At 43.9% G+C, this 15,552-nt stretch overlaps 1 protein-coding gene across 1 annotated transcript in view; it reads right to left on the bottom strand.

Annotated features, from left to right (window-relative positions):
- Positions 1-1,576: 1,576 nt before the first annotated feature.
- Positions 1,577-15,552, bottom strand: part of UPK1B (uroplakin 1B) — a 40,330-nt gene continuing 26,354 nt past the window's right edge. Inside the window, exons 3-8 of the mRNA XM_089654740.1 lie at positions 14,928-15,128; positions 12,573-12,647; positions 8,680-8,805; positions 5,038-5,217; positions 4,569-4,652; positions 1,577-3,395 (exon numbers count right to left, since the gene is read on the bottom strand). Of these exons, the coding sequence (XP_089510866.1) occupies positions 3,345-3,395; positions 4,569-4,652; positions 5,038-5,217; positions 8,680-8,805; positions 12,573-12,647; positions 14,928-15,128 (717 nt within the window). The 3' untranslated portion in view covers positions 1,577-3,344. The remainder of the gene's footprint in view (positions 3,396-4,568; positions 4,653-5,037; positions 5,218-8,679; positions 8,806-12,572; positions 12,648-14,927; positions 15,129-15,552) is intronic.

The following is a 15,552-nucleotide window of genomic DNA, read 5'->3' as shown; positions in this document are numbered from 1 at the left end:
GGGCACCCGGCTGTGACACCTTGCGGCTTTACAGCCGGGTACCCACTGCGCATGCGCGAGTAATGTTGCGCTTCATGAACGGTCCTGTAGTCTTCTGGGACCTGTCACGTGTCCCAAAAGACTACAGGAAGGGAGCACACCTTCCGCGTCCGATCGTCTAGGTGATCAGACCGGATGTGGGAGCGGGTACCTGTCAAATTCGTGTACCCGCTCCCCAAAAAGGGCCAATCCTTAATGGGGAGCAGTCCTTAAAGCAGAACTTCCCCTTTTGGGTGGAGCCCTACTTTAAACTTGGATGGGTGCAGGTTAACTGTGGGACTCTCCTGATGAGGACAACTTGAGGACATTTCTCACTACTTCCTAGCTAAGTCCTTGAAGCAGCAAGTGATAGACTGGGCTGCACAGGGACCCCCATATGGAACATCCACTTTTAGCCTAGGCTGACACCAATACTAGAGGGATAGCAGCAGCAGCGCACAGTCACTGGGATCTCACACACCGGTCTGTACTTACAGCTGGAGACTTGGATGCCTCTTTCCAATAACATTTCTCCTGTGAACTCTTTAGAGCAGATCCCCAAAAGGAAGCCCCTCCAGCAAAGTTCAGTAGAATAGATCCACCAGCTAACATAGCCGGGACCAGGGGTGGACTGACCATTCGAGTCACCATGAAATGCCCCTGGTACCTTTTATAGAGTTTTTTGGGTGTGCTTTGAGTGTGAGCAAGGACACAGGGGCCCCATGATACCTTATTGACCGGGGGCCCCATAAGTTGTCAATCCGCCCCTGGCTGGGACCTCAGTGAGCAAACAAAGAAATGCAGTTGGACTGCTCAGAGGGGCAGTAGCCCTTCAGGGTGGGATCTTCTCCTAGAAAAGAACCCGTCTGCCCCAGGCTAAGCTATTTATGTTCCCTCCCAGCCAGGGGCAGACTGACAACTCACAGGGCCCCCGGGCAATAAGGGATCATGTGGCCCCTGTGTCCTTGCCTAAACTCAAAAAAGCCTTAAAAAAAAAAAAAAAAAGTACCAAGGGCATCTCATGGGGCCCCCTACTGACCCCGGGCAGTGCCCGAGTTTCCAAATGGTCAGTCCGCCCCTGCTCCCAGCTACCTTCTGAGTACTTTTTCCCAGAGATTGGCAGGAACTGCATAAAATATTCAGATTGTAGATTTCAGGCTTCCAGCCTATTACTTTCCAAAACCATCGAGAAGGCAGGGGGAAGCAGTCAAACCCAGAGGCGGTGAAACTCAGAGGAGCTGCTTGTGATTGCTCTGATCTGTTCAAATTGCAGAGAAAACAAAGAACTAAGTTGATCTGGCTAAGAGGGTGCTACAAACCATATCTATACATCTGTTTAAATGTATATTGCTGTGTGTATCCACTGGGGAAATGTCTCAAGCAGCATTTGGATTATTAGAACAGGGAAAAGGGAAGAAATCAGAACAGGGAATGAGCAGAAACTTCCTATCCAAAATCTTTGACATCTCCCCCCCAAAAAAGGGCGGGGGATGGACAAGTTGGGGACCGCATTATATATTAAAAACATGTGCAGACACTGAAAAACAGACAATTAGGATTTTGGACTGTGTGTTTAGAACACAAAATCATACTTTATTAGTTTCAAAATATATAACAAAATGTTGCATTTTTTTTAAAAAGCGGAGCATTTTTCCCCTCCAAGTCTGAGGTTTACATATATCCCCCATGCATGAAGTGGCAAATACCACACAAGTCCTCTCTCACTGATTTGTCTTCAAATATTTTTGACTGGACTGGGGGAAAGCAAAAAAAAAAAAAAAATTTTTTTTGGGGGGGGGGGGGGAAATTTTCTCTTTGTTGTGATTAAACGTCCATCAGCAATGATGAAACAATGGAGCATAAAAAGATCATAACACTGACATGAATAAGCACAGCTGTATAAAAACGAGTTCTCAAAACTTTAATCCATTATTAAAAAAAAAAAAAAAAAGAAATTAAAATGTAACAGAAAAATACAACAGATGACATCATTAATAGAAGAAAAAAAAATTTGCATTCATTAATTTTGGAGTGATGCACCGTGACCTACAATATTGAAATCGGCTTTTATCAGTTCTTTGTAGTTGGAAAAAAAAAGTGAGAGATCAATTTTGATTGGACACCAAGTCTCTTTGTGGGCTGTAGTGCCATGCAGCAAGTCAGTTCCTTAGAAGTACTGCAGTTTGTAATTTGTTCTTTTGCGCAATTAAAAAAAAGGACAGAGGCGGTCTATAGCGGGTAAAGATTATTGATCCACAGACGTACCAAGAATCATGCATCGTTATGTTAAAATTTTATGGTCCAAGTCACCAACTCTGGTCCTCATTACCTTCCCTCGACTTCAAAACAGTAGAGGTTTACGGAAAACCCAGTTTGTTTAGACAAGTGGTAGACACACGAGTTGCCAGTCCGCCCCTGGACACATGCCACCTGTTTGGCAAGGAGAGGGATGGGTGGAGTGTCCCTTCCACTTGTTTAAGTCTTGCAAGCCGTGTGGCTCTAGTTTTTTTCCCTATGATCTATCTGTGCCACACCAAAATAGGGTTTGCTCTGCTTGTAAGGTCTACAATGATCCATTTCATTGATTGCAGTATGAACTCTACAAGTAGAACTGCACGAGCGTACTTTCCCAAGACCCTAGACAACCCAAGATCATACTTCGCATCACTCAATTGCACAATACAAAAAACGGTCCTGATCACTTGAGGTAGTACACCCTTTTTTTTTGGATGGTATAAGCCATCACCCAGCCATGGCGGTCAAGATGAACAACTCATAGCAAGCGGTGCTCAATTACTATAGTAAGATGACCAAAATTTGACTTCTGACGTTACTTTGCCAATTGCCTCTTTGCTAGAGTGCAATTCATCCAATAGGCTTCTCGTGCCTAGCAAGCCATAACTATGGTGGTAGATGCTTTTGATTTTATAATAGAAGTGGGATTATAATTGCTCCTGTAGCCAAGACCCTAGTTTTGCAATATAGGTGAACATAAATCCTAATTTTCACAGCATCCAGACATTAGGCGCTTCTTCATTTTGGATAGGCATGTTTACTTTTCAGCATTAATTATATATATATACACACACAAAAAAAGTGTTCATACAAGTTGGCAGAAGACTCCTAAAATTGATGTTTCTGCATCATGTGATGGGCAGCGTAGAATAACCCTTGTCCCCACAAACTCCAATATTTCATCAGTCAGAACAAGTTTCCGGGGGTCTGGGGGGTATTTAGCTCCTGTCTTCCATATTGGACTTGCGATGGCGGGTCTTTTAAAAAGCTTTCAAGATGGTAGAGGAGGCGGCGGCAGCAGCAGCAGGGTTTTAATATTCAATTCTGGTCCAGTAGAACATGGTTCCAAGCAGCACCCAGAACTAAAAGATATAAAATAAATAGATCAACCATTTAGAACAAATAGTGCCCACAGACAGAAACCAAAGAAGACGCAATGTTTAAAACCGACACATATGTAAGCAGTGGAATGATTAAAGATCTGCAACTCCACTTAAAAAGGAAGTGGCTCAACCCCAACTTCTTTTGTGGCCGTCTCATTGACAAGTCACATGACAGAGCTTCAAAGGAGGAAGCCTCTGAAGCCACAGAAGTCTTGAGGGTAGGAGCAAGTACACAGTATTAAATCAAGAACAAATAACTACATCATAGTGAATATAGCAGGAATATTCAGCTACTGTTGTAAGGGGGTCCTTGGAGCACTAGGAGGAACTGGCAATTGCCTGGTTTCAACCCCCAATGCTGCCCTTGATATTTTGAGTACTGTAACAAAGTAACTGCTAATCTCAGTTCAGAACTGGAAAGCCAGAAATCTCATAAAATTGCAGAAGTATAGCATGATATACATACTCTAAACTTTCCATGGAGGATGCAAGATATACTTTCACTTTCCATGGAGGACAGAGAACAAGACCAATGGACCTCACCAATGGAGTCCTGAGAGTAATGGAAAGCCAGCTTTGGTTTGGGTCAACCTCCTCCATGAACTGCTATATCTTAATCTTTACAGGATACCAGTACTATGCTCATGATACAGAAAAATGGCAGCTGATTGCACTCAAGACGCTGACTCACCGTGACTAAAACTCAACCAGGTAGTATAGGATAGTCTCAGCTCTCCTCTCCACCTGCAGGAGAGGCCCCTCAGACGCATTTCACCCCATAGCGGGCTTTATCATTCTCATTTACGACATCACTAGCATAGGCCACTGATTGAGGTTGTAGACTTCAATCTTTAGCCTCCAAGAATTAAAATTGGAAGTTCACTTCTAAAACCTAAATCAACCCCTCTATGCCTCCGTACAGAGTAGCTGTCTAGCTGAAAAGCAGGTTAGACCACAGGAGGTGTGAAGAACATCTTCCAGCAGTTCAGAACATGACAAAAGGGGCTTCAAACTCTTCTACAGTCTACCGTTCCCCCATACACCATTGTAGCAAATAATTTTCACCAGCACGACAGGCGCTCAATCCTTGAGATCAAAACATTTGAAATCCATATACTTATTTATTTCTCCGAGAACAAAAAAAATACTTACCGTCCAGCATAGAATTGCAAATCCGAACCAACAAATACCCCAAGCATGGCGATTCAATGGACCAGCAATAAAGTCGTAACAGCCCTAAGTAATGGAAATAAAATAAAGATTTCAATGTGAACCCACTGCTCAGACATCAGAGCTGACTCAAGGAAAAGGTAATTTCAGACTGCTATGTGCCCTGGATGTCAATGTGAAGTACGATTCTGTATCCCTCTGTTAAATCCTCCCTCCCCATAATGCCATCATGAAGGATTAGGTTTTCAACCTACTTTAAAAAAAAAAAAAAAATAAAGTAGTGTAAGACGAATTTCTGGAATAAAACCTCAAGAGATAGTACTAGTTAGAAGGATGGTTCAGGTGTATTTGGGCCAAAAGAAATAACCAGTAGCTATACAAGGTTGTTCCCTTTTTGTAGAGGACAACTCTAGAAGCCATTTCATGACATTTATAGGGAGAAGATCCTTACGTTTAGATAGAGGTATCCCGAGATGCCCAGCCTGCACCCATTAACGTCCAAAGGGGTTCCTAGACTGTTCATGGCGCAGCATTGCCTTGGCCAGGGGTAGGCGGAGTCCATGTTGTAGGTCCGGAATGAGGAGTTAAAGGTTTGCCAGTCCAAGGGGCTAGACACACCGCAGCACTTCTTCTGCAAAGGAAATGGCAACGTCTCTTTAGATTCAGGTCTTTGCTACCTCCATTAAATAACATTTTATGCATTGATTGGGAAAATCTCAGAATGCTTTTTCACACTTAATATGTATATTCACCCCCCACCTTCCTCTACAATTTTCCTGCTAGGCTTGGCACTTTGTAACAGGCCCACATGGTTAGGGATGTTTCTCTGCCTCACAAAACCTAATCAGTACCTCATGCCTTACCCTTGGGACACTGTGCTTTGTATACCAAGGAGCAAGTTGTATGTTCAAACTTTATAGGGCCCTTGTGCCCAACCTGTGGCCTGTATGCGGCCCTTTGCCACTTTGTGCAGTCCTCTCACTAATCCGTTACCATTTTGCCCTGTCATAGTAGAGATTTCTACCGTTTCCTGAAGCATGTCCCCAGTTTCCAACAACTTTTAGTAGGTCGACATGCTCTTGCAGCGTGTCCAAAGTCGTTGGACCATTTCTTGTATCACGTCCGCATTCTCTCTCTAACCAGCTCTTGCATCATTTCTGCAGTTTCTGACCATCTCCCGTATTATGTCCAGTCTCTGATCATCTTTTGTATCATACCCATAATCAGGGGTGGACCAACAGCTCATGGGGCCCCCGGGCAATAGGGGATCATGGGGTCCCTGTGTCCTTGCCCAAACTCAAAAAAGCCTATGAAAAAGGTAACAGGGGCATCTCATGGGACCCCCTACTGACCCCGGGCAATGCCCGAGTTTCCAAATGGTCAGTCCACCCCTGCCCATAATCTGACTATATCCTGTTGTGTGCATGTTGTCTCCAATAAAGAATATTCACTTAATTTTATGTATTACCCTTTGGTGATGACAGGGGCCATGCTTGAGGCCTCCTGTAGGCAGGTGCACTCTGTATTCCCTTCTGTAGATGGAGCCAGAAGGGGAAGGAGGGTATGGAGAACTTTGTTCCGCTACAACTTCCTGCCAGAATCAAGGAAGCATCTGTCCAATTGGACACTGGAGCCCTGATTGGCCATATTTGGTGTGGGCAGTGCTTATTTGAGACACGGCATGCATTATGTGAGTGATTAGTGTAAAGACAGATTCCCCCTCTATCAAGAAGAGTATTGAGAGTTCGAGGGGTTCCTAAGGAGTAGGAACAGGTTAGGGACTATGCCTATCTTCTGCTTTAGGAAGCCTCCGATTTGTTTGTGGACTGGCCAGGTTGCATTCCTGCTCCTCATTGCAGAAGCGGTCGGCATCATCCGAAGTTAACAGACCTCTGCTAGAGTTTCCTTAAGTGGCTCCGGATGGTTGTGCCTACCCTGCCAAGACTAGTAGTACCTTGCTAGAACATTCTGTAATACACTTATCCACCTCAGCCTTTGTATGATGACTGCTCACCCACACTACGCTGCTCCCTTCTCACACCCCCATATTAAGAAAATTGACCACCACTGTTATAGGGGGTAGCCAACCATGCCTGACCCTTGAGGATATCCAGAAAAGCCCTTAGGGACCTAGCACCTCATCTTGCAGGGTTTTCTTTGCTGCCACCCACAAGCTGAAAATGTGTCCCAACATGTTCCATTCTATGAATCTGCATCCTCCAATCAGTCAGCATACCTAGTGCCAAGAAAGACACCCAGTGTCACTTCTAGATACTTGGTCTTACACCAAATCAAAAACTTCAATCCAGGAGACTTTCATTCAAGTCATTGACTGGGATGGGTTCCTGTGCAATGGAAAAATCATTCCAAACACCTAAAAAAAGGTCATGTATACTTCAAAAAGGGGACTCTTCATTCCTCTAAACACTTGGGATCTCGCACCAAACTGTGGGTGACATTGTCATATAACATCCTCCCACGACAACAGCTCTGCATCAGAAGGGGCCATTAAAAGGATTTACAGAGACACCCATAGGTCATTCTAAGAGTGATCGTATTAGATAAAGAACACAAAGCGACACAACACAACTACACTGCTCAAAAAAAAAAAAAAAAAAATGAAAAAGGAACACTTTGAAAACACATAAGATCTCAATAGGGAAAAATATCATGTTGGCTGTCTATACTGATATGTACGGTGTTAGGAACGTAAGGATGCCCCATCGTTTGATGGATATTGAAAATCAACATATAATCTAAGGTCCCCAACTCACATTAATACATACACATACTAGGGCCAATTTAGACTGGAGCAAATTACCTACCAGCATGTCTTTAGAGTGTGGGAGGAAACCAGAATACCCTGAGGAAACCCATGCAGGCACAGGGAGAACATGCAAACTCCAGGCAGGTGGTGCCAGGCAGAAGTGCTAACAATTCAGCCACTGTGCTACCCTCATGGTCTATTGGATTTAGGTCAGGCGAGCGTGGGAGCCATTCAATGGTATCAATTCCTTCATCCTCCAGGAACTGCCTGTATACTCTCACCACATGAGGCCGCATTGCCGTGCACCAGGAGGAACCCAGGACCCACTGCACCAGCGTAGGGTCTTCCATTAGGTATCGGGATGAAATCCTTGGACCCATTGTCAGTCAGGGTGCCATTGTCTAGCCTGCAGAGATCGGTGCGGCCCACCATGGATATGCCTCCCCAGACCATCACTGACCCACCACCAAAACGGTCATGTTGAACGATGTTACAGGCAGCAGAACGTTCTCCACGGCTTCTCCAGACCCTTTCATGTCTGTCACATGTGCTCAGGGTGAACCTGCTCTCATCTGTGAAAAGCACAGGGTGCCAATGGCGGACCTGACAATTCTGGTGTTCAATGCAGATGCCAAATCAAGCTCTTAAGGTGCCAGGCAGTGCGCACAGGGTCTACTAGAGGACGTTGTCATGAAGTTGGTTTCTGATTGTCTCTGAAAAAAAACATTCACACTAGTGGCCTGCTGGAGGTCATTTTGTAGGGCTCTGGCAGTGCTCATCCTGTTCCTCCTTGCACAAAGGAGCAGATACCGGTCCTGCTGAGGGGTTAAGGACTTTCTATGGCCCTGTCCAGCTCTTCTAGTGTAACTGCCTGTCTCCTGGAATCTCCTCCATGCTCTTGAGACTGTGGTGGGAGACACAGCAAACCTTCTGGAAATGACATATATTGCTGTGCCATCCTGGAGGAGTTGGACTGCCTGTGCAACCTCTGTAGGGTCCAGGTATGGCCTCATGCTACCAGTAGTGACACTGACCCTAGCCAAAAATAGTGAAAAACAGGAGAGGAGTAAGGAAAAAGTGTCAGTGGTCTCCACCTGTAAAACCATTCCTGTTTTGGGGGTTGTCTCATTGTTGCCCATCTAGTTCAACTGTTAAATTTCATTAACACCAAAAGCAGCTGAAACTGATTAACAACCCCCTCTGCTACTTAACTGACCAGATCCATATCCCAGGAGTTTCATTGGCTTGATGCAATACTCTGATTAAAAAGTCTTCCGTTAATTTTTTTTGAGCAGCGTGTATATCCTGCAAGAGAGATGGCATTACCAAAAGCATGAGGGAGTTCCATGTGTCGGTCACACCATTGGTCTTTATCACCTCGTCGTTGATCTGATTTGGATCGTTGTTCTGGTAGTACTTCAACATTTGCTGTAGGAAAAGGTTCGTGGTGAACTAAAAAAAAAAAAAAAAAAAAAAAAGTTATATTAACCACTTGAGCTCCAGAGGATTTACCCCCCTTAATGACCAGGCCTCTTTTTGCTACTCGGCGCTGCACTAATTCAGCTGATAATTGCACGGTCATGCAATGCTGCACCCAAACTAAATTTACGTCCTTTTTTTCATACAAATAGAGCTTTCTTTCGGTAGTATTTGATCATCTGTGCGCTTTTTATTTTTCACGCTATAAACAAAAAAATGGCCAAAAATTTTGAAGAAAAACAATATTTTTTACTTTCAGCTTTAAAAAAATATATAGTAAACTCAAAGTTGGTTATAAATTTAGGCCAAAATGTATTCTGCTCCATGTTTTTGGTAAAAAAAATCCCAATGAGTGTATATTGATTGCTTTGTGTGGAAGTTATAGCGTCTACAAACTATGGTATAGATACTGCAATTTACGCCATTTTTCTGCTATACAGCGCTGCGCTAGTTTAACGGACAATTGCGCGGTCATGCAATATGGTACATAAATTAAATTTACATCCTTTTTTTTCCCCCCACAAATTGAGCTTTCTTTTGGTGGTATTTTATCGCCTGTGCGGTTTTTATTTTTTGCGCTATAAAAAAAAAAAAAAAGGCTGACAATTTTGAGAAAAAAACACAAACAATATTTTAGACTTTTTGCTATAAAACATGTCCAGTAAAAAAAAAAAAAAAAAAAAAAAATGCATAAATCAAATTTAGTCATAAATTTCTGCCAAAATGCATTCTGCGACATGTCTTTGCTAAAAAAAAAAAAAAAAAAAAAAAAAAAAAAAAAAAAAAAAACACAATACGTGTAAATTAATTGGTTTACGTGAAAGTTTTAGCATTTACAAATGGCGGGAAAGATACTGGGATTTTTAGGTTTTTTTTTATACTAATAATGGCGGCGATCAGCGAATTATGGCGGCGATCAGTGACTTATGGCAGGACTGCGGCGGACATTCTGACATTGGGGGGTACTGACTTGGGGTCACTGACATCCCCAAAAACACTAATACAGTGATCAGTGCAAAAAGAAAAAAAAACACTGACACTGTACTGATGGCACTGGGGAGGAAGGGGTTAACTTTATTTTGCAGGGAAGGGTTATAGGAGTGAGGGGAGTGTTTTACTAGGGGGCGGGGTGTGTGCTGCACGGGACAAGGCTGATCAAGAGAGAGAGAAACTCTTCTGTCTCGATCAGCTCGTCCTCGAGCTGACAAGGAAGTGACAGACAGCACAGCTACTGCAGCTGTGCTCTCTGTCACTGTTTACCGCCTATCGCCGGGAAACAGCCGCTAAGGACCGGCTGTGACCCGGCGACTGACATCCGCGGCAGTGATCGGCGGGACAGATAGGGCGGCGGCGTGCCACGCGCGCGCTCCCGTTTACAAAACACACACGTTTTAAAACGTGGTTTTGCCTGCCAGTGCCGCCCTGCCGCCGTATTTCTACAGTGGCAGGGCGGCAAGTGGTTAAGAACAGGATATGCAAGATCCCATCTGTATGCCTCCTGCTGCAAGTTAAAGATTCTTAGATTGTAAGCTCTAACGAGCATGGACCTCCGATTCCTCTTGTACCAAAAATTGTATTGTAACCAATGTCTGCTTTCATTTTGTAAAGCGCTGCGCAAACTGTTGGCACTTTATAAACCTTCTATGATAATAATATTGGTATGGCATTCATTGGGTGTAGTTAGCAGGTGTTCAGGTTTATTTAAAGCTGGACTTTTAGGTGTGGCAATTTTTACATCGTGTCATTGGTCCAGCTTACCAATGTAATTATGTATGTGCCATACCTGACCAGGGGCGAACCGACAGCTCATGGGGCCCTCGGGCAATAGGGGATCATGGGGCCCGTGTCCTCTCCCACACCCAAAAAAAGCCTATGGAAAAGCCAATGAAAAAAAAAAAAAAAAAAAAAAAAAAAAAATAAAAGTAGGTACCAGGGGCATCCCATGGGGCCCCCTACTGACCCCGGGCAGTGCCCGAGTGCTCGAATGGTCAGTCCGCCACTGTACCTGACCCTTCCAGGTTCTGTGCTGAGCGACTGCCCTGCTGCTCACTAAAATACTGGAGGCCGCACAATTGGCACAAATGTCAAGTGAAAGCTTTGCATTCTCAATGAATACAAGTTATTTTCTGTTTGGATGTTGTGGAGCAGGGAGGTCCACTAGAGATCCCAGAGGGAATCCTTTTTACCACGCCATGAAGCAAATAATCATGGCCTTGGCATGTGTACAATCCTGCCTGGCTAACCTTGTAGCTTAAGATGGAAAAATGTTCATAGGCTCAAACGGTCTAGTTTTACCACCCCTAAACTGCAAGGGTAAACCAAGCCTTACTTTTATAGGGTAAAGCAGTGGTCTCCAAACTGCAGCCTGTGGGGACGGGTGTGGCCCTTTGCTTAAACTTTATTATTTGGCCCTTGGGGCACTATGCCTCCCACTGATATGAAGCACTATTCCCACTGACATGAGGCACTATTCTTCCCGTTGACACCAACAAGGAGGCACCATTCCTTCCATTGACAGCAAAAATGGTCAATGGGAGGAATTCCTCATTCCCCACCAAGGCTAAGGCATTGTCTACTCAGCATTGGGCCCTTCTTGACTCACACTGGCCAATGGTTTAGAACGTTTGGAGAGCCCTATAGATGAATTCCAGGTATAGTATTTTGGTTCTGCCTCTCCACCTCATCCAACCAGCGAATGCTTTGCATTCATTGAAAAGCACAAAGCATCCTCTGAATGGCTTCTGTGCCGACCAGCCATCCTCCTGTGTTCAGAATGCAGCAAGGCAGCCACACAGGACCCAGGAGCAAGTGGAGATGATCAGAGTAGCAGTGTCCACTCCAGAGATTTCCAGCTTTCAGGGGCATCGGTCAGGTATGGTTTAAACATTGTTACATTGGTCCAAGCTTGTCCAATGTATCCATGTATAAAATATCCATACTTGGAATTCCTCCTTTTTTAAGGTTGCCTTTTTTTGGGTTTTTTTTTTGTTTAAACACCAAATAAATTACACCCAGAAGCACCAATTGGAGGGCTTTGTAGGAGAAAGAGCTTGTATAACAGCCCTCCAAAAGGTTAAAAAAATTACCATTATAGTCCCCCTTTGATGTCAGTCCAGATCAAATAAGAATTCTGAAAATTCAAGTCAAATTTTGTGTTTGACCCAGATTTGAAACTCCGTGCTAGTTGAGATTAACCAGCCACAGACAACAGCCCAACTCTGGTATCTCTGTATTGCTTCCTTTGTGTGAAATCCCTAGCATTCCTGCCAGTCCTCTGGCTTTCCTCTTTCAAAACTGACCACACTATGTACGAGAGCATATCCATCCTAGGTGGTCAGTTTTCTGGCTTTGCCAAGGGCACAGCCTGCCTGTCCTTTAAGGATCATACTTGTGCCAACACGCTCCCTTTGCCATTCACTGCGAAGAGAACTGTACTGCAAGATAGCTCAGACAGTGTCAAACCTCCCCAATGTTTCCTCAGCACACTAGCTGAAATCAGGTTGATGCTGGGGTTGTCTTCTGAAATGATTGGGAGAAAGCAGACGCTATGTGTTGCCTGCTATACCTTTACAAATCAAGGGCTCTCACAGTCTCACATTTCAGACAATGATCAGGGGATATCATCTCACTTTTTAAAAAGGGACCTCTGCTGGTAGAGATAAGCAGCCATCTACACCTCCCACCATCTTACAATTCACCATCATAAGAAATTTCACTCTTAAACTCCTATCCATACTTACAAAGTCTCTTTGAGTTGCTGCAGTAATTGCAGAGGCCACTTCAAAGCAATAGACGACAAACATCAGGATTAAATACTATATAAAAAGACAAAAACAAAATAATAAAAAAAAAAAAAAAAAAAACACAAAACACACAACAACTTACATGTTAAAAGATTCTATTTTCAAATTTGTACAATACAGTGATATGTGCCATATAACTGTCAATGATAATACTGAGCAGAGTTTTCAGAGTGTCTCTGGGCTGGTGGTAGAAGTTTCACAGCCATTCTGTTTAAGACTGCTGCTAGCAAGACTTCCAGAAGGCATATTAGAAGTGCAAATTATAAATTACAAAAAAAAAAAAAAAAAAAAAAAAAAAAAAAAAAAGGGGGTTTGCAGATATCAAGATGAGCAGAGTAAGGGTACAGAATTGGAATTTTGTAAATCATTCCTTTGCTGGCAACAGGAGGATTCTACATTGCAGGGCAATTTTGTCAGGACATCAAAATGAAAGAAGGGGGGGGGGGGGTGGAAAAAAAAAAAAAAAAAAAAAAGGGGGTTTGCAGATATCAAGATGAGCAGAGTAAGGGTACAGAATTGGAATTTTGTAAATCATTCCTTTGCTGGCAACAGGAGGATTCTACATTGCAGGGCAATTTTGTCAGGACATCAAAATGAAAGAAGGGGGGGGGGGGGTGGAAAAAAAAAAAAAAAAAAAAGGGAAGAAGGAAGACTAGGTATGCCGAAGGATTTCCAGCAACAAGTTTTCCTAACAGAGTGCACCTTCAACCTCCAACCATAAACAAGTGCAACATACAAGATTAAAATATAAAACCTGGAGATAAGATATTTTATTCCGAAATAAGAGGACTTCATAATAGAACCAACCCATTTCAGGAGGTCAGAACATCCTTCATCAGGGCTACAAAGACATTTCTTCGGCTGGATGAAGGGACACGCTTCCGGCCCCTTGATGAGGGGATGCGCCTCCGACTATACTCGCCCTTCCTCTCTGCTGCCAATTCACAGAAGCCTCTGTATTTTGTGAATGTGTTCACATAATACATAGGCTTCTTTGACTGGGTAGGAGGAGGGGAGGCCATAGGAGTTGCAGCGATTCTAATTTTGAAGATGCTGAGACCAGATCTTCCAGTGTCAGGCTCCCAGAACTACAGAAATAGCGGTCTTGGGAGAGTTCGATAAACCGGTCAGATGTATAGAGATAAGCCCAGGAGGTTCCAGGCACCTCGTTGGACTTAACTCATAGTGGGCCTTCACTTTTTACAAAGGAGCGTCATTTCTGGAGTTCAGCCTAAAAGTTTCTAATTTTGGAATAAATCTATTGGGCAGCACAGTGGCTAAATGGTTAGCACTTTCGCCTGGCAGCACTAGGGTCGTTGGTTCGAATCCCAGCCACGGCACCACCTGCCTGGAGCTTGCATGTTCTCCCTGTGCCTGCATGGGTTTCCTCCGGGTACTCCGGTTTCCTCCCACACTCCAAAGACATGCTGGTAGGTTAATTGGATCCTGTCTAAATTAGCCCTAATATGTCTATGTATGAATGTAAGTTAGGGACCTTAGATTGTACACCCCTTGAGGGTTAGGGACTGATGTGAATGTACAATATATATGTAAAGCGCTGCGTAAATTGATGGCGCTATACAAGTACCTGAAATAAAAAATAAAATATCTGGACGATGACCTCCTGGTGTAGCGCTTTAATCTCAGATTCACTTAAAAGCCACACCTGGCTCATTCAGATATTAATGTATTCCAAAATAAGAGGACCAGCACATTTCAGAAGGTCAGAACACCCCATCATCAGGTCAACAAGGATACATTAGAATTTTGCTTCAGTCGTATCTTTGTACCCCCATCCAAAAGGGACTCGCCAACCCCCGACAAAAAAATTCACTCTGTGATAAAGTCTTAGAGATGTTTATTTTGGAGTGAATCTTTACCTGGATGATTACCTCCTGGTGTAGTACTTCAATCTTGGATTCACTTCGTTACAACCCAAAGGGAATACTGGAAATTCTTTGGCATGGAGAAGCTGTCGGCAAAGAATCCAAACAACTTCTCCAAAAACTACTATGATTGCTTTTACAATAGGATCACCCTAGGGTCCCAGGGCTATCCTATGACCCTTGTGACCACAGAGGCCACTTCCAACAGATAGACATGATAATGTGCAATGAAAAAGAGGGACAAGCAGCCTACAGTTTGGGTCAGCACTAAAAGGGCTTGCAACATTCCTGCTCCAAAAGAAGCTACAAGGTGAGATGTTGGCAGATAATAGGCTTTGATTGCTGGCACCCAGCCTGAAAAAATGAACACACAAAATGTAACTTGAAATCAACCCAAAGCACCTACCGCCATTAACATCCTCCTGTTGGATTGCATGATGCCAACAATTCCCAGGATGGATAGCAGGAAGAAGCAGAAGCCAGTGAAGATCCCAATCCAGGCAGCCGCAAAGAGGTCATCATTACCAGTGGCATTAAGCAATGGGTAGAGGCGTTCCTGGTCCGACACGAAAAAGATGCACTCTGCTGTCAAGGCGAGACCGGCAAGCTGGGGGCACAAAGAGGAACAATGAGGCCAAATTGGTTTTTACCACATTATGCATGAAAAATGCCTTTTCAAGGCTATTAGGCATCATTTCACACTGAAGCACCTGTGCAGATTTCTAGTTTTCAGTCCTCATTGTCAAAACTGACAAAGTTACAGCTGAAAGTTCCACTCATCCTGACAAACTGTAGCTGCAGACTTTTAAAAAACAGCCACTTACCTGTCCCTCGGTCCTGCGGTGTGTCCCCCGCAGCCCATTTCACTGCCCGTCCTCTATTCCAGGAGGCCAACATCTTCAGTGTGGGAAAGCCATCACAGCTGGGTACCCACTGCGCACGTGCGAGTAGCGCTGCTCTTCATGAATGGTCCTGTAGTCTTCTGGGACCTGTCACGTGTCCCAAAAGAATACAGGCTGGGAGGACTCCTT

The sequence above is a fragment of the Staurois parvus genome, unplaced genomic scaffold (genome assembly GCF_062004578.1).
Source record: "Staurois parvus isolate SC_StPar_1 unplaced genomic scaffold, SC_StPar_1.0 ptg000795l, whole genome shotgun sequence".
Taxonomy (NCBI): domain Eukaryota; kingdom Metazoa; phylum Chordata; class Amphibia; order Anura; family Ranidae; genus Staurois; species Staurois parvus.
Note: the sequence above shows the minus strand (reverse complement) of the source record. Positions and strands in the feature narration are given on the sequence as shown.